Raw genomic sequence first — 18635 nt, forward strand, 5'->3', positions numbered from 1 at the left:
GTAAGTTGGTAACATTGTGGTAGGTTCAATGGTTGTTCAGACATAATTTATACACACAAATAAGAATAAAGACGCGAAATCCATCCAACAATTAACGAATCGCCGTTAATCGATCGATTAATGCGTCACCTCCGCGGATGTCAACTCTCCAGCCCGGCCGCCGTCCAATTTGCTCGTGAGAAACGTGCCTCTCATGACTGCGTTGGATTGGATTAATAGAAAACGAAACCCAAACCAAGCCTGATCTCAGCCGTGTCGACCAAGCCCCAGACCGGGCCAATCACGATCAGCAGCAACCCAACCAACCACAACGCAAAAAAAAAACCCGACGGTTTCCAAACTCGAATTGGCTGCGGAGATCCAGTTTGAGCCACCTAATTAATCGATTGATTCGATTGATTTAATTTAACGGGTAAATTAATCCGGACACGGGTGCATAGAGCGAGCGGCCCGTGCCCAGCACAGCCGGGCACCAACCTGTGCCCCCCTGTTGCGGGGCGACGAAAGCGACGCGACGTCGCGACCCGCCCCGTATAAATCCACGCCGTCCGTCGCCGCCGGAGTCCCGCCGCGAGCACACGATTTCCGGTCGGAGAGAGGAGGCCCTTTTGGTGGTGTCCTGTCCTTTTTTCAAGGATCTCTCTCTGCGAGCCGGGCGGCGATGGCGGCAGCGCCGGCGCCCCTGCCGGCGGCCGTCGCGGGGTGGTGGGAGCGCGTGAACGGCTCGCCGGCGTGTCAGGACGGGATCTTCTGCGCCCTCGCCGTCCTCTACGGCATCGTTGCCGCCGCCTCATTCGTAAGCGTCTCGTCTCCTCCTCCTGTTAGTTTAGCCATGGACGCCGGCTAGGAAAGATGCTTCTTTGCTGAATTTTGTTTACTCAGCTGTGATAGCGTCGAAGGAATAAGCCTGTGATGTTTGCCTTGATATCATGGCGGGAGAATAGATACTTGATTTTTTTCTACCTATTTGACATGAGTACCATAAATTTGCCATATCACAATCAGCAAATTTTAGTTGGGAATAAAGAGAGGTTTTTCTGCTTTGTACCTTGAGCATGCCAGTATTTTTCGTCCGAACCTTGTCAAAGATGAGATAACCAGGGCGAATATATGCACTCATTTGTTTCAATCAAGACGAAAAGTGCGATTTGGAATAGAGATTGATAGTTGGACTAGGACTCGAGGTTGCTTGTCAGTACTCCTCTTCCTGAAACATTGAAATCTCACCTCATGGATAAGAATCTATGCATAGCATTTGAATATTTGCATGAAGTAAGAGTGTAAATATTTTTGTTTATACCTGTCATTGCCATGTAAATGTTCATTGTTTGCTGAACAAATTAACAGAGGGCAAAATGATTATAATGTGCCATACAGATCCAAGTTGCCAGAATACAGCGCAGAGTTCCTGAATATGGATGGACGATCCAAAAGGTCTTCCAGTTCCTGAATTTCGTGGTCAATGGGGGTACATGCTTCAAACTTTTGTGCAAAAAAAATGTTACATGCTCTGCTGTCTACTGCTTGATGCTAACCTTACTGCATTGCAAATCTGCAGCCAGATGTTCTATCTTTGCTTTCCGTCGCCTAGTGCAGCAAGTGAACCCTCCGGTTTGCATGCCTTAACTTTCTCCTGTAACATAAATGTCAATTTTCATTTGATCAACAAGAGTTAAATGCCTCATGTTCATTTCTGTTTCAGATCTTGCAGCATGTTATCCTTGACCTTCCGGGGCTTGCATTCTTCACTACATATGCAGTGTTAGCACTTTTTTGGGCTGAGATACTTTATCAAGCGCGTGGACTAATGACGGATCGACTTCGATCAGGGTTCTACACCATTAATGGTGTTGTATATGCGTTGCAGGTAAAGCAGGATCTTTCTAAATCTACACTGCTATTTTAAGCTGTACAAATTTTGCTTGGATTGTTCATGCAAGCACAAATAATATTTTCATTGGAGCGATGTTATCCCACATTATTTAGAAGCCAATTGAAAGTTTGAAATTTATAATTTGGCAGCAAAAAAAAATTCCTACAATCTGGTAAACACTCATGTCAAAAGATGTGTTTACTAACACAAATATGCAGTTGGTACCACTTAGCAGCAGATAGAAACAATGGACAGAGGTCAAGGGAAGTATCTCTGATCGTCAAAGGATCATCTGCTAGCACCTCCTGGTTGTCTTTTATGAATGATTGATTAATTTATATCACATATGGTTGCTCATGTCTATCTTCAGCATGAATCTTCTCACCTCAATTGCTTGCATGTTTATATTCAGCCGCCTATTATGCTAGTCAAGACATACTGATGAAACTGCATCCTTTCAGGGTTTTCTGTGGCTATGTTTATGGTGGAATCCAAATCATTCTATGCTAGTCATTTCGAAGTTATTCATCGCAGGCCTTTCCTTTTTCACTGCATTGGGTTTTCTGCTATACGGAGGGAGGTAAGATTCGAAATACTTCTCGATGTTTCTTCCCAAGTTCTGAACTGCGATGCATTAGGATTTTGTATCTTCTTGTTGGCCAAACGGACTGCCTAGGTTGTCTGCAAAACATGTACCATTGAAGTGCTAATCTAAGAAAATTAAATTTTTAGTACTTTTTTTATGTTCATTAGTTCAGGTTTTGATGTAGCCAATTAAACAGATATCGTACCACATTAAAATATGTACATAATGGACTCATGGTTTGGTTGAGCAGGCTTTTCCTCATGCTGAAATATTTCCCCCTAGAGTCAAAAGGGAGGCAACAAAAGCTGAGAGAGGTCGGCAGAGTTGCCAGTATATGTTTCTGTTGTTTCATGGCACGGTGCATAATGGTAAGGATTTCTGTTCACTGGCAGTTGTGCAAGTTTGATTTTCACAGTTCTTTTACAACAACATTGCTGCATTTGCTTTGCAGATGTGTTTCAATGCGGTTAACAAAGAAGCTGACCTCGACGTTCTTGATCATCCCATCCTTAATTTCTTCTATTACCTGGTAAGTACCATTTCTGCAAAGAACACCAAACTCAGTTTTACTTCTGTTTGTATTGAAAAATTGAAATGATCTGCTCCTGCATGGTAACTCCAAATTGGTATCTATGCTACTACATGTAACTCGAGGATCTACTGTCCTTATCTTCTCCGCCTGCAGCTTGTCGAAATTCTACCTTCATCACTTGTCCTGTACATACTGAGGAGGATCCCTGCAAAGCTACAGCTATCGCAGTATCACCTCCTCAGCAGCGGCTAGAGAGGAGGCGTTGTCATCTTCTGAGCTGAAACCGTGGTGGCCGATGCGGAGTCATACCAATGCAAGACCAAGTCCTTTGTATAACACTTGTACAGGTAGCGATCTGAAATTTTCCTGTAGCCACCCGTAGCTGACCCTGTTAGTTCAGTGTAGAATATGCTGACCCATGCAATTAGTTGTTTCTTAATGGTATTGAGAGCACATTGTAACACTGGAAAGATGTGAAGAGCAGCGAGTCTTTCTAGATGAGTTGAGCAGCAAGCCAGACTTCGGGATCATTTGAACTTATTTCGATACTGGATGATTTCCGTTTCAAGAACTGAAACGGGGAGAAGCCGGGTTCAGATAGGAAAAAATGGCTGAAGAGCGACTTTCTAAATTCAGAACGTGCGACGCCGAGTGATGCATAGGGGGGAAAGAAAGGAGGTGTCCACTACCTGAATATAGTTCCAGTCAAACATCACCTACCCTCCGCTGCTGCTCACCGGTGGCCAAAGCCACACCAGCTCCGACTCCAGTTGGTAGAAAGGTCAATCGCGTTTGCCTTGTGTTGAGAAAGAAAATGATATGAGCCCCAAGTTGTTTAGAAGCCAGGTTTGCGCCGCTGATGTTCGATGAGACGGCCATCAGCGAAATATTTTCTCGTGGTTCGGCTGCCGCGCCGGGCGCCGCCGACGCCGGCCCACCTGGCAGAGACGCGGATGCCACCAACCAGCTGCCGCCGAACCAACCGAAGTTTCATTTCTTTTCTCTCCAAAATCTCCACCAATCGTCGTCACTAAAGATCCAGTTTGGCAGTGCTCCCTCCGCTCCGCTCCGCTCCACGCCGAATTTCGCGGAGCGCTGCCAAACCTAAAAATCGTCGCCTACTTCTCCTGTGGAGCTGACAAAATCGATGGCGCTCTCTCCGCTCCGCTCCACGCCGAATTCCGCGGAGCGCTGCCAAACGCAAAAATCGTCGCCTACTTCTCCTGTGGAGCGGACAGAATCGATTCGCAATTTTATACATGCGGTGGGGAGCGGAACAAACCTGCTCCCCTCGATTCCCATCCGCTCCGCGTATCCCCGCTCGCCCGCCCACCTCAGCTCTTCCGCCGCCGCTCTGCTCCTTGCCTCCTTCCAACCTCAAAGCCGTGGCAAGCTCCGCGCCGCAAACCCTAGCCGCCGCAATGGCCTTCCTCGCTCCCGCCGCGGCCGCCGCCTCCTCCCTCCGCGCCCCCGCCTACGTAGCCGCCTCCTCCGGGCGCCGCTCGGTGCTCCCCGCGGCCGTCAAAGCCACGGCCAGCTCCGGCTCCGGGTCCGCCACCTCTGCACACCACATCCTCTCCTCCCTCCGCATGGCCGCCTCCGCTGCCGTCCTCCTCGCCGCCACCTCCCCGGCCCTCGCGTGCACCCCCTCCGCGCCTCCGCCTCCGCCCACTCCCCTAACGGCCGCGGCAGAGCCCGACGACCCCGTCCAGGACGCCTCCCTCCCGTTCGAGCAGCTCATCGTCGAGACCGCCGCGCTCGCGCGCGCCGGCGACGCGGAGGCTGCGCGCGCCCGCCTGTCTGCCGCCGGAGGAGGCGAGAGCTGCGCGCGCCTCCTCGCGGCGCAGGCGCTGTTCGTGGACGGCAAGGTGGACGAGGCGATCGCGGCGTTCGAGGAGCTCGCGCGGGAGGACCCCGCCGACTACCGCCCTCTCTTCTGCCAAAGCGTGCTGTACCGCGTCCTGGGGAGGGAGGCGGAGGCCGAGTCCATGCTCCAGCGCTGCCGCGAGGTCGGCTGCGACTGCGGCGCGCTACTCGTGGATCCCGCAACGGTGGTCTTGCCGGCCGGTGCGGGAGCAGGTGACGCGGAGGAGGTAGAGCCAGAGCCGGCAAAGGTTTGACCGTGCGACTTGCGGGCCGTGTGACTTGACTTGGAGTATATGCTCTGGTGATACGGATTAGAGGGAAATTTAAAACGTCATTGCTGATGATTTTTAGGATCTGAGTAAAGATGTCCGTTTACATGGCTGCTACAGCAATAAATTGAACCGCTCATGAGACCTTCAAACTGTTGTTGATGGACACTTCAAAATTTTTGAGTGATAATAATCACATCGATTGAAGCCTTAGATTTGGCCCTGCATGTGCGTGCGGATTCCTCACCCCTGCTGGTGGTTATTTCAGGGTCATGATTAATTCGATAAATATTTTACCAATCTAGCAATGCACGCTTATGTACAGAAAGTTAATGTACTTGCTTTGACTTTCTTTTTGTCCATTTTGACTGTGTATCTAAGATCAGTGGTGATTGACAATCAATAGGGGCATTTTGGTGGAGAATGTTGCCAGAGAACCATGGTTAAATCTTGTTGCAAATCAAGTCAGTTTTTAAAGCAGCAACAAAACAAAATGCTACAGCCAATTTAAGAGGCTCTGCGTATAACGAAAAACTTCACCAGCTCAAGATGGCAATCTTTTGTTCCTGACACAGTACAATACATGTTACAGTGCTATGGCAATAATTTTATTCCGCCCAGTCTTAAACATGGAAAACATTCATGATTCATGTATGGCAACAAAGCCATCACATTTCACAGCGTAGGTTGGACTTTGGGCTAAGACAAACCAAAGCCAAAAGCTAAAACAGAACACTTAACTTTTGTAAATATTTTTGAGTAAAATGCACCGGAGGTCCACCAACTTGTAAGTGTGTATCATTTAGATCCACGAATTTTAAAAGTGCATTTTTAAATCCATCAACTTGTAATTTGTGTCACTTAGATCCATAAACTTTAAAAATTATAGATCTCTAGAAATGCATTTTGGGTCCATAAACTCCGAAAGTGTATTTTTACGTCCATGAACTTCATCTATGAGCAATCGTGTGGCTACAAACACACCCAAAAAGATCGCCCTGATATTGATATCCATGAATATATTTCAACCCCTCACCGAGAACCACTCTGGGTTGACCCAAGTCTAACATCGTCATGAAATTTTTCGCCACAACACTTGGCGCCATCATATCCGGCTACCTGCATCGCGGGGGATATAATATCCCCTACCATGGTACACCTATTGTTGAGTCCCTCTGTGAGACCTCCTCCACCTTTCCCAAGCCATCACCCCCTTCTCTCCACCCATATTACGAGACAATATCTAGGGCCTGTTTGGAAGGATGCCTAAGGCGCCACAGCCTAACCTTAGACGTGCCACACCATGTTAGGCAACCGTTTGGGAAGGGTACTAAGGTTAGCGCGCCACAGTTTCTATGGCGTGTTTCCACCAGCTCGCCACAGCAAATATTGCCGCAGGTGCGGCGCTCGATTTGGGCGCCGCACCCTCAAATCGCGCCACACTCTCGCCTTCCTCCCGTCCGCGCCACCAGGTCCGGATCCCCGCCGCCCCCGAGATCCACCGCGAGCGCTGCCAGGTCCTCCTCCCCATCGCGCCCCCTCCCCCCTGGATCCACCGCGAGCGCCGCACCCCTCCCCTTCGCGGGATCCACCGCGTGGATCCGCCGCCGCCCCGCCCCTCCCGGGATCCGCCGGGGCCGAGCCCGCTGCCCTCCCTCCCCCTCACCCCCCGCGCCAGGTCGCCGCCAGGCCGCGCCCCCCTCCCTGGGTAGAGCCCGCGCGCCGCCCCCCTCCCCCTCACCCCCCCGGCGGAAGGACGCCGCCAGGGCGCCGCCAGGCCGCCGCTGGCCGCGCCCCCTCCCTGGGCAGAGCCGCGCCCCCCTCCCTGGGCACAGCCCGCGCGCCGCCGGCCGCGCCCCCCTCCCTGGGGCAGAACCCGCGCTCCGTCCCGCTCCCTAGGCACAGCCCGCACGCCGCCAGGCCGCCGCTGGCCGCGCCCCCTCCCTGGGCAGAGCCCGCGCGCCGCCCCCCCTCCCCCTCACCCCCCGGCGGAAGGACGCCGCCAGGCCGCCGCTGGCCGCGCCCCCTCCCTGGGCAGAGCCGCGCCCCCTTCCCTAGGCACAGCCCGCGCGCCGCCAGCCGCGCCCCCCTCCCTGGGCCAGAGCCCGCGCGTCGCCCCCCCTCCCCCCTCACCCCCCCCCCCCGGCGGAAGGGCGCCGCCAGGGCGCCGCCGGCCGCGCCCCCCTCCCTGGGCAGAGCCCGCGCCCCCCTCACCCAAATTGATCATTTGTCTACCCCCCCACCCCCAAATTGATCAAATTTGTCTAGCCCCCCTGCAATTGTCCAACCACCGCCCCCCCAATTGATCATTTCTGCAATTGTCTAATATTTTTGTTCCTTTCTTCAGGTATTTTTGTAGCGAGAATAGTCACCTTCTCCTTTAAGGTATAACTATCTTCTAGATTTTACTTGTGTTATATGTGTTGTATGCATTCTAAAGTAGTTCCTAAATCTTTATAGATGGGTGCAATGGAGGATTATCTTGAGTATTATTATTATGATTATAACATTCGAAGAAGAAGGTTGCTTATTTGCATAGCTATCTGTGTTTGTATGTTGTGGTACAAGTTACAAGAACATAGATTGATGAGGAGGCCCAAATATGTTTCTTCATTAGAAAGAGATTTGGAAAGAGAAAAGAGGTTAAACCGTTTATATAATGGGACTGAAGCCAACTGTATTAGTGAGTTGCTCATGCGTAAAGTTGTTTTTCACCGGTTATGTGGTCATTTAAGATCCCGTGGATTGTTGGAGGATAGCATCAATGTGTCAATTGAGGAACAAGTAGCTATGTTCTTGAAGTTTGTTGATCATAGATGGACAAATAGATCAGTTGGCTTTGAGTTCCTACGCTCCGGAAAGACTGTTAGTAGATATTTTAATGCTGTTTTGGATGCTTTATGTGTATTGTCTCGTGATATTATAGTCATGAGAACTACGGAAACACATCCAAAGATATCCACCAGCCCGGGAAGATTTTACCCATATTTTGAGGTAATATATATATAATGCAATGAATTTATTTTCCATTAATTTGTAGTAATCACTAACAGGAGCACTTTTTTTATCTGTGTTAGAAATGTGTAGGAGCATTGGATGTCACACATATACCGGCATCGGTTCCTATATATGCAAGATAGGTTTAGGGGTAGAAAGCACTATCCAACACAAAATGTCTTAGCTGCCGTAGATTTTAACCTTAAGTTTACTTATGTGCTGGCCGGATGGGAAGGATCAGCTCATGATTCCTTTGTGCTCCAAGATGCATTGTCACGGCCATCAGGCTTAAAAATTCCAGAAGGTATAAGTCAAGTCGTTAATATACCGTGTTTTAGCTTCCAAAATGAGTAGCTAATGGTAGTTCAATCTAATTGTAGGTCACTACTTTTTAGCCGATGCTGGTTATGCTGCTAGACCTGGTATATTACCTCCATATCGAGGTGTCTGGTACCACCTTAAGGAGTTTAAGAGTACTAGACGACTGGAGAATCCAAGAGAATTGTTTAACCTTCGCTACTCCTCTCTTAGGACAACGATTGAGCGGGCATTTGGCACACTGAAAAACAGATTTAAGATACTTACAAGTCAACCATTCTTCCCTTTAAAAACACAAGTGAAGATAGTTTTAGCATGCTGCACTTTGCATAACTTTATAATTGATGATGGACTTGATATTTATGTATATGATATTGCGACATGGTTTCAAACTCTTCCAAGAAGCAATCATTCACATGGGGATATTAATAGGGACAACCAGCAATGGGCAATTCTACGTGATCAGTTAGCTCAGCAAAGATGGGATGAGTGGGACCAAAATTGATGCTTGTGCTGCTATTTTCATATTTTAGTTGAAGTGTATTGTATGGCTTTGTTGAGACCTTATTTAATTATGTAGAGACATTATTATGTGGCTGTTTTGAGATCCTATTTAAGATATTTGTGTTGCTATTTTGAGATATTGTGTAAGTGTATTATATGGCTGTTTTGAGGCCCTATTTATTTGAATTGTGTTGCTGTTTAATTGTATTACAAGGCTGTTTTAACACCATATTTAATTGTATTATGTGGCTATTTTGGGATATTGTTATACATTGATCTTGAGTAACGATATGGTCAAGGGGAAGGAAAAGGATGAAGGTGAGGGCACTACTCGAGAGAGGACCATTCTATGGGATGAGGATCAAACTAAATATATGCTTGGTTGGTTCATTGACTACATAAAAGAGCAGCATGCTGGTTTCAAGATAAAAAAACAGCATCACTTCAAGTGTTCAGAAGCATTGAATAGGCAGTTCAATATGGGGGTAACTGCTACTCAAGTTGAGAGGCATTTCAGATATTACAAGAAAAATTGAAAGTTTATTAGAACAACTTTAAGCAAGAGTGGTAACACATTTGACACCTCAAAATCTATGGTTATCATATCTGAATCAGAGAAGGCAAATCTACAGGTATTCTCTTCTTCCAATCTTTGTTGTTAGTATTTTGCTAAATGAATGAAATATTGTTTATTAACAAATAGCATATTACCGTATGCAGGTAAGGGCAAGAAGGCTCCTGTCCAAGCTGTCACACCCGATTTATAAGAACATAAATCGAGCAATCATATATGCGCCAGGATCAAGTCACGCATATATACAACAGATTATCAAGATATCACAACACATGTCACGAGTAAAAACGTATAAATTATAAAATGAATATCTTTATTACAACTGAATCAAGGATCAGTTCAAGGAATGCGGAAGCGTAAAATAAATACATGAAGAGAAGGGCGCCACAGGGACATCGACTGGGAGACAAACGCCTAGAAGTCGTCGAAGCCGCTGACGCAGTCCTCCACGTTGCCGGGTACTGAGCAGCAGTCGAAGATATCCAAGAGAACAGAAGAGAAGAGAGGCAAGGGTGAGTACAAACTCGTACTCAACAAGTATAACACAAACTATGAGGCTCTAGGCTAGCTAACTCAACTGCATTAGTTTTTAGTCTTGGAAAATTTTATTAAAGCTAGTTACTACAAGTGGATAAATTACCATAACCCAATTGCATAAGAAATTAATCAATATTAATTAAGAACTATTGAGAACCATCCAAACCACAACCACCCGGGAAATCTCTCTAATCAAAGGTTGATAACCCCACTAATCAAAAGGAGGATCTGGTCCGCTCATGACTGTGAGCACAGCTGATATATCAGTTTTATACTCTCGAGAGGTTGCACACTTTACCCACAAGTCGTGAGCTACGCTAGTTGTTCATCACACTTCCTTAGGTGTGATGGCTAGTAAGCACACTACGAGACCGTTACAAAGGATCACGTTGGTAAGGTATAACCGCTAAGCATTCTGGATCAGCAACGATGGGGCCCACCTCCGGGGGTACAAGACACACAGCACAGACCAAGCCGGAGGAGTAGGGACCATTGAAGCTTACCACCCCTCTTGCCCACGCAGGTAAGTTACTCCCGAACCAAAATGACCTAATTAATAAGTCAAGACCGTCCCATTCCAGTCTTGTGGTTGCGCGGTTGTCCCAGGTTGTCGCTTTATGAACCGGTCCTTATGGAGAGTGGCCAACCAAGCACTAAGCACCGTGCTGGCCCCCTAAACCAAGTTTCTAATGAAAACATCTTTTAAGGACGCACAAACCACTCAAGCACACAGCACAGAGGGTCGGCTCCAGAATTAAGTTGCATAAGACCATTAATCAAATTAAGTAAAAAGGACCAAGATATATTATAGCGCAGCAACCTAGCACAACTAACCAAAATGCAACCCAAAGGATATATATAAAGGATATAAGGTGGCTAGGAAATCCTTATAGGCATACAATATTAAAATGCAGTATGAAATTGTATTTAAAAGTGGTAGGATGTTCATGTTATACTTGCCTTCCTCGAAGTTCTCCTGCTGCTGCTCAAAAGCTTCAGAAGATGGTGGGTCCTGATACTGGTCCAAAGGCTCCGCGTCTACTCACGATCATCAAGCATAGTCCACACATACACACAAGCACAAACATAGCAAACTATAAGAAAACAGTACACCAATACAGTAGAACAGCACACAAAACTGACCTAGAACTATTCTACACGTTACAACGATCGCGAGGACATAAAGAACACCTAAAACGGAGCTAAGACGCGAAAACTACGCTTGAAACAAGGTTCAGGGACCTATTTGCGAGAAAACTGGACTACAGGGGGTTCTGGACAAAAACCATGGACCTAAACGAAATTAAAGCATAGACTCGGGGTCTAACGCGCTAATACTCATGGCATGGACGGCGGGCACTAAAACCTGAAAGCGCAGGGGTCTAAACGAATAAAACTGGACTTAACTGCAAATACTTTTGAACTACACGGGAGCGCGGGTTGATTCCAGGAAAAGCCGGGGACTCTTTAGCAAGATGGCAAGGCCGAACCGGTATCTTTGACTATCAACCGTCAGATCGAGATCTGATGGCTCGGATCCGTCCTGATCTAGATCTAATCACGGACGCCCACTTCGGATCGAACGGTTCTGGGGAATTGGGGGGTCCGGCGGCGGCGTTGGTCGCCAGTGACCATTTCCTCGGCGGCGCGCGGCTCGGGCTCGCCGGAGCTCGGCGTTCCCGCCGCTCCGGGGGTCGAATCTTCACAACTTCAAGCCGGGAAGCATCACCGCGGCTTAGGGGGTTGACCTAGGGCTAGAGCTGGGCCTAAAGAGGCTCGGGTTTCGCGCTCCATGGTTCGGGGCGGAGGACATCGCCGGCGAGCGGCGTTCTGGTCACTGCGGAGGTCTAAATGCAACAGGGTCTAGTGCAACGCGACCAGGGGGATGATGTGCTGCTCACCGAAGCGTCGTGGGGGCCGGAGACGCGACGGAGGATGGTCGTCGACGATGGCCGTGCGGCGGAGGCGGGCGGCGCTCGCGGAGGAAGCTACTGCAGGGGTGGCCGGGGTCCTTGGCTGGTGTAGATCGGCTCCGAGGACTCCTATGGAGGTGCTCAAGGGGTTAAGGGGGACCCACGAACGTCGGCGGCGATGAATTGGAACGGCGGAGCAGCTCACCGGCGGCGGCTTCGTGACGAAATCCCGTCGATACGAAGGCGTCGGATCCAATTGCTAGGCTCGGGGAGCTTCGGGATGGCGAGGGGAACCGGGCGCGGAGGTCGTGGCGGTCTGAGGCACGGCGGAGCGCCCGGACCACGGTGAGGCCGAGGGCGTAGCGCGGCGGAGGAAAAAGGAGCGGCGGCGCTGGAGGTCCTTAGTGGCGGCTAGGGTTAGGGTTCAGAGGGAGGGGTCGGGGCTGCTCTTTGTAGGGCGGCGGCGCTACCTGGGCGTGCGGGCCCGGAGCAGGGGAGGTCGCCGGAGATCTCGGAGGGGGGGCCGTTACGCCGGGGAAGAAAGAGGAGGGGGGAGAAGGGTGCTGACCGGTGGGACCGCGCTGCCAGTGAGAGGGAGGAGGGAGAGCGGCTGAGGGGGAGCTGGCTCGGGCTGGGCCACGGAGGGAAAGAGGAGAGAGGGGAGGCGCGGGGCTGAACTGGGCCGGGGCACGGCCCACGCGGGGAAAGGGAGAGAAGAGGAAAAGGGCCCACGGGGGAGAAAGAGGGGGTTTGGGCTGTTGGGCTGCTGTTCTCTTCTCCTCTTCTTCTTCTTTTCTTTTCCTTTCCTACACTCAAGCTATTCAAACAATTCTATTTGAATTCAAATGAATTTGAATTCAAACTCTATAAACTCAACACGAATAAAACCAATGCTCCAGCATGAATGCACAAGCAAGTTGATCCTATGATAAATTTTATTTTCTTGCGTTTTAAAATACCTTTAAATGCAAGGTAAATTAGGGAAAGCCCTGGAAAATTTATTTAAGCCCAAATAAATTCATTAAAATTTAAGGAAATTACCTTAGGGTGTTACACAAGCCCATCAAATTTTTCAATGAAATGCAAGACTTATTCATTAACAGCAGTGCTGATGGTTCTCTTACCATGGACGCCAACACTTGTCTCAATGAGACACAAGCTGATGAAGATAATGATTATAATAATGACTTATGCAATGAGTTGTCCAGCTATGCTCCGCTTGAAGATAATCTAGGTGATGATTCAGACACTTTACCTTCTCCTATTAGTGGCCAGCCCAGCATGGCATCCCAAGTGGCTGAGTAAAGCTCATCTAGCTCGGGAGTCAAGCGTCTAAGAAGTGAGGGAAAAGCACAGAAGAGAGATGTGAGACCAAAGAGCCGCATGTCTAGGGTAGGAGATGCAATCACAACTACTTTACTGGAACTTCAAAATGAAATCAAGAAGCCACCACCACCTCCACCGTCTATGCGGAGCTCTGATAATATATTATGGCAAAGACTTGAGAACATGACTTTAACTACTGACAAAAACTGATGGTAGGAACATTTCTAGCATTCAAAGAACAAAAGGGGATGCGTAGTTTCTTATCAGGCTCATCCGAGGTAACATTTCAGTCATGGGTTTTCAAGTTTCTTAGCGATTCGGGGATGTGAATTGGCTATGTCTACTCGTCTGCTATTTTGTTTAAGTAGTCAGGTAATATATCTTGAGTGTTGTTATTACACATATGTTATATTCTAGCTGTCATTATAATTACTATTTGCATTTGGTTAAGCTAATTTATTTTACACTTGTATTAGATTCATCGGACTACTCAAGTTGGGTGCTGTGAATGGAGGCTGACCTGAAAGTGCATCTAGGCCTAATGACCTATTTTTGGTGATTAATAACAACCTAAATGTGTATCTAATGTTTCAATTGAGAATAATGAGCAGGGGTCAAAGAAACCAAAAAGGAGAAAAGAAGAAGAACCAATTCCGACGATTCGTTAAAATTGGAGAACGGTTCCGGTTCAAGAAATGTGGTTCAAGCGAAGATAATTCTTTGTTTTATATTTTCTTGAGTCTAGAAATACCGTACTATCAAGGGGGATGTGGAAAGTGTGTGGTAGAACTCAAATAAACCAAATCCGGAACCCATACCTTGAATAGAAAAATTCAAACCCGAGTGGTCCTGGCGGACAGTCCGCCAGGCCTGGCGGACAGTCCGCCAGGACACTAAAAACAGCCTAACGGCTAGTTTTTAGTGAGGCTCTATATATACCCCTTCGACCCCAACGGGAAATTAACCGGTCAAACTGCATAAGCTGAGCCTCAAGCACATTCTAAGCGCTCCAAAGCTCTCCAAAGTGAAACCCTAGCTTCCTCACTCCAAATCCTTGGTCTAGGGTTGGGTTTGAGCAAGATCCAAGCAAGATTCAAGCTTTCCCCAAGAGATCCACCTCTCTTGGGCATCTCTTGGCTCTCTCCATCGCTTTCCACATCTATTACTCTTGGAGCTTGGCTCCTAGACGATTAGAGGTGCTTAAGAACAACCAACTCGTGGTGTGGTTGGATTGAGAAGTTTGTATTACCCTTGTTTCTAGTGAAAAGCTCAAGTTTGACCTTTGTGGTTGCTTGAGAGAGGAAAGGGTTGAGAGGAACCCGGTCCTTTGTGGACTCCTCAACGGGGACGTAGAATCCTTGAGTGGATTCGAATCTCGGGTGAAAAATCTTGTATCTCTCGTGTTTGATTACTTCACTTCATCTATTGCACATTTGTTATACTTGCTTTTTGTACCTCCGTGTAGTATTCTTGCCCGATCTACTTGTATACCTATTTTGTGCTAGATTGCTTCCGCATTTAGTGTTCCTAACTTGTATTAGAGCATTTCTATTCAAATAGATTTTGTATACAAGTTTTAGTTTTCAATCGGTTACATTTCTTACCCGAGACGTCCCAGCGGACATTGGAAGTGCCCAGCGGACAGTCCCAGCGGACAGTCCGCCAGGCAGCCTCGGACTGAATTCTTGTGTGCAGGTTTTAAGCAACGATCGCCTATTCACCCCCCCTCTAGGCGTACTTTCAAGTGGTATCAGAGCGTGGTTCCTCAAATTTGAGCCTAACAACTCGAGGAGATCATGGCCGGAGAAGATTCACACAAGACTCTTGAGAAGAACAAGGGCAAAGAAGGTGAGATGCACAAGGAAGATGACAACGCCAAGTTCGATATATCCGATTGCTCCAAGAAGAGTGGAGATCACAAGAAAAAGAGTAAGAGCAAGAGTAAGAGTAAGAGAATAGTAATTGAGTCATCATCATCCTCAACATCAAGTAGTGATGAAGGGTCCATCTACATCAAGAGAAGAAAGAAAAAGAAATCTGTTACTTCTAACTACTCTCGCACTCCTTTCAACTATGATAACATGAGTTCCAATGATAATTTTCTTTCCGTTTCTCTTGGAAAACCCCCCACTTTGATGGAACTAATTACACTCAGTGGAGGACTAACATGAGATGGCACTTGTTTTCTCTTCACCCTAGTCTTTGGGAGATTGTTTGTGTAGGCATTGAGCAGCCGGATAGTGATGATGAAAGCTTTGGACCAACCATGCGACAATTGTTCCACCGCAATGCTCAAGCTGCAACCATCCTCCTTTCATCCTTGAGTAAAGAGGAATTTGATAAAGTGGATGGATTGCAAAGTGCAAAGGAGATATGGGATACTCTCAAAGTGGCACATGAAGGCACCAAGACCATTCGGAAAGCAAGAATTGAGTTGATTGAAGAAGAACTTGGGAGGTTTGCCATGTTGGATGATGAAACTCCCCAAGAGATGTACACAAGGCTCAATAAGATGATCAATCAAGTGAGGAATCTTGGAAGCAAGAAGTGGACTGACCATGAAGTGGTCAAGAGGATGATTAGGGCTTTTTCGGTAAGGAACATAAGCTTATGTACCATGATAAGGGAAAGCCCTAACTACAAGAGGATGATACCGGAAAAAGTTCTTGGCAAGATCATCAACCATGAGATGATGGAAAGCGAGGCCAAATATGTCAAGAGCTTGTCGAAGGGAAGCTCAACCTCAAGAGGACAACACATTGCCCTCAAGGCAAACAAGAAGGAAAAGAACAAGAAAGTTGTCCAAGAGTCCTCATCAAGTGACAATGAGAGCGATAGCTCAAGTCTTGATGATGATGACATGGCTCTTCTCATGAAAAACTTCAGCAAATTGATGAGAAATCGCAACTATAAGGGCAACAAGAGGCATGAGAGCTCCAAAAGAAGGATAAAAAGAAATTGCTATAATTGTGGCAAAAGTTGGCACTTCATTGCAAATTGTCCATATGAGAAGAAAGAGGACAAGGAAGAGAAGAGGAAGGATAACAAGGAGAACGAGTACTTCACCAAGGACAACAAGTTCTTCAAAAAGAAACAAAGTGGTGAAGCACATCTTGGCAAGGAGTGGGACTCCGATGATGAGAGCTCCAACTCGGATGAAGAAAAAGTGGCCACACTCGCCTTTAAGAAGACTTCTCTCTTCCCCAACCTCAAGGATGGGAAAAACATCACTCACACTTATCTTATGGCAAGGGGAGGTAAAAGAAAGGTAAAAACCATCCCATATTCTTCTCCTAAGTACGCCACTAGTGATGATGAAAGTTCATTTAGTAGCTCTAGTGGAAATGATAATGATATTGATATGATTGCCATGCTCAAGAATCTAGATAAAAATGCCATTACTAAGTTTAACGAACTCATAGAAGAGTTAAATGAGAAGAATGACCTCTTTGAGAAACAAGAGGACTTGCTCATTCTTGAAAAGAAGAGAAACCTTTAACTCAAGGAGCTCATAACTAAGCAAGAAGAAAAATGTAAGGCCTTGGACAAGGAACTTGCGGAAAGCAAGGAGACTAACACTAGTCTCAAGAGTGCAAATGTTGCACTTCAAGATGAACTTATTTGCTTAAACAAAAGCCTTGAATTGCAATTTGACACTCTCTTGTCCAATGCCTCAACATCTCAACATGATCCATCAATTAGCCTCTCCATAGCACAATCATGCATTAGATGTAAGGATATTGATGTTGATGCTTGTGCTACTAATGTAAAGTTGATTGAAAGCTTGAAAGTTAAGATCACATCCTTAGAAGGTGAGGCACAACAAAAGAAGAAGGAACTTGAGGAGGAAAAACTCAAATATGCAAGAAGTGCATACTTAAACTCAAGACGCCCCAACATCAAGGATGGTATTGGTTTTCAACATTTTGAAAAGCATAATGCAAGAGTCAAGATCAATGGGCATGAGTTCCCTAAGTTTGTGAAGGAAGAAGAAAGTGGGAGAGTGGCTCCCGGAACTGGGCACCCGAGAGTGCCTGGTGGACAGTCCGCCAGGACCCGGTGGACAGTCCGCCAGGGACCCTCGGGTGGCAGATTTTCAGTCTTCCGCCCCACTTCTTCCAATGCATCAAAGCTTCCTACTAATCATTTCTATGACTTTAATGCATCTTATGTGATTATGAGAAACAAGTTTGGAAGAGTGTTTGCTAAATATTTTGGGCCACACCACAAGAGTCTAAAGACTTGTGTGTGGGTGCCCAAATCACTTGTGACTAATGTAAGAGGACCCAAGCAAGTTTGGGTATCTAAAAACCAAGTCTAAATCTGTTTTGCAGGGCTATGCCTCCGGTGGATCGAAGTGGATCATTGATAGTGGATGCACAAATTATATGACCGGAGAAAGAAGCATGTTCTCAACTTTTGAAGAAAATGACGATCCAACCGACTTAATCTCCTTTGGCGACAACAGCCAAGGAAGAGTATTGGGTGTCGGTAACATTGCTATATCTTCCGAATATTTTATTTCAAAAGTTTTTCTTGTTGAAACCTTGGACTACAACTTGCTATCCGTATCACAACTTTGTAAAATGGGCTACAATTGTATTTTTACTGATAAGGGTGTGACCGTCTCTAGAAGGAGTGATGGTTCAATTGCGTGTAAGGGTGTATTAATGGGAAAGCTTTATGTAGTGGATTTCACCAATGATAAAGCTCAACTTGATACATGCTTAATCACAAAGTCTAACATGGGTTGGTTGTGGCACCGCCGCCTAGCCCATGTTGGTATGAAAAATCTTCACAAGCTTCTAAAAGGTGATCATGTCATTGGACTAACCAACGTTGTGTTTGAGAAAGATAGGCCTTGTGGAGCATGTCAAGCGGGAAAGCAAGTTGGGTCAAGCCATCCCACCAAGAACATCATGTCAACAAGTAGACCATTGGAACTATTTCATATGGACTTGTTTGGTCCTATTGCCTACATAAGCATCGGCGGTAACAAATATGGCTTAGTTATTGTTGATGATTATACACGTTTCACTTGGGTATTCTTTTTGTATGATAAAAATGAAACTCAAGGGGTCCTCAAGGAATTCTTAAGGAGAGCTCAAAATGAGTTCAACTTAAGAATCAAGAAGATTAGAAGTGACAATGGGAGCGAGTTCAAGAACACTCAAGTAGATGACTTCTTGGATGAAGAAGGAATCAAGCATGAGTTCTCCGCTCCCTATGCACCTCAACAAAATGGGGTGGCGGAGAGGAAGAACCGAACGCTCATTGAGATGGCAAGGACAATGCTTGATGAGTACAAGACCTCCGACCGGTTTTGGGCGGAAGCGGTCA

General features: G+C 47.0%; 2 protein-coding genes and 1 long non-coding RNA gene across 3 annotated transcripts; 2 read left to right on the forward strand and 1 right to left on the reverse strand.

Moving 5' to 3' along the window:
* Positions 1–453: 453 nt before the first annotated feature.
* Positions 454–3505, forward strand: LOC112894895 (tobamovirus multiplication protein 3-like). Its single transcript, XM_025962743.1, has 8 exons — positions 454–796; positions 1378–1468; positions 1559–1611; positions 1703–1867; positions 2335–2453; positions 2710–2827; positions 2911–2988; positions 3145–3505. The coding sequence occupies exons 1-8, from the start codon at positions 662–664 to the stop codon at positions 3241–3243; spliced, it is 858 nt and encodes a 285-aa protein (XP_025818528.1). The 5' UTR covers positions 454–661; the 3' UTR covers positions 3244–3505.
* LOC112894905 lies at positions 806–1776 on the reverse strand. Its single transcript, XR_003229086.1, has 4 exons — positions 1536–1776; positions 1301–1446; positions 1049–1207; positions 806–963 (listed from the first exon to the last, which is right to left on the reverse strand). It is a non-coding gene; the product is annotated as an uncharacterized LOC112894905 (long non-coding RNA).
* Positions 3506–4269: 764 nt separating the features above from the next.
* LOC112894888 lies at positions 4270–5349 on the forward strand. The gene has a single exon (XM_025962731.1). It carries the CDS (start codon positions 4413–4415, stop codon positions 5109–5111), a length of 699 nt encoding a protein of 232 aa, XP_025818516.1. The 5' UTR covers positions 4270–4412; the 3' UTR covers positions 5112–5349.
* Positions 5350–18635: the final 13286 nt, after the last annotated feature.

Source organism: Panicum hallii, chromosome 1, assembly GCF_002211085.1.
Source record: "Panicum hallii strain FIL2 chromosome 1, PHallii_v3.1, whole genome shotgun sequence".
Lineage (NCBI taxonomy): Eukaryota > Viridiplantae > Streptophyta > Magnoliopsida > Poales > Poaceae > Panicum > Panicum hallii.

Bases quoted from the DNA above. Each gene is read 5' to 3' on its own strand.
- LOC112894895 (XM_025962743.1), top strand. From the start codon at position 662: ATGGCGGCAGCGCCGGCGCCCCTGCCGGCGGCCGTCGCGGGGTGGTGG. The intron at 1,469-1,558 runs GTACATGCTTCA...GCAAATCTGCAG, and splicing joins GAATTTCGTGGTCAATGGGG to CCAGATGTTCTATCTTTGCT. The intron at 1,868-2,334 runs GTAAAGCAGGAT...GCATCCTTTCAG, and splicing joins GTGTTGTATATGCGTTGCAG to GGTTTTCTGTGGCTATGTTT.
- LOC112894888 (XM_025962731.1), top strand. From the start codon at position 4,413: ATGGCCTTCCTCGCTCCCGCCGCGGCCGCCGCCTCCTCCCTCCGCGCC.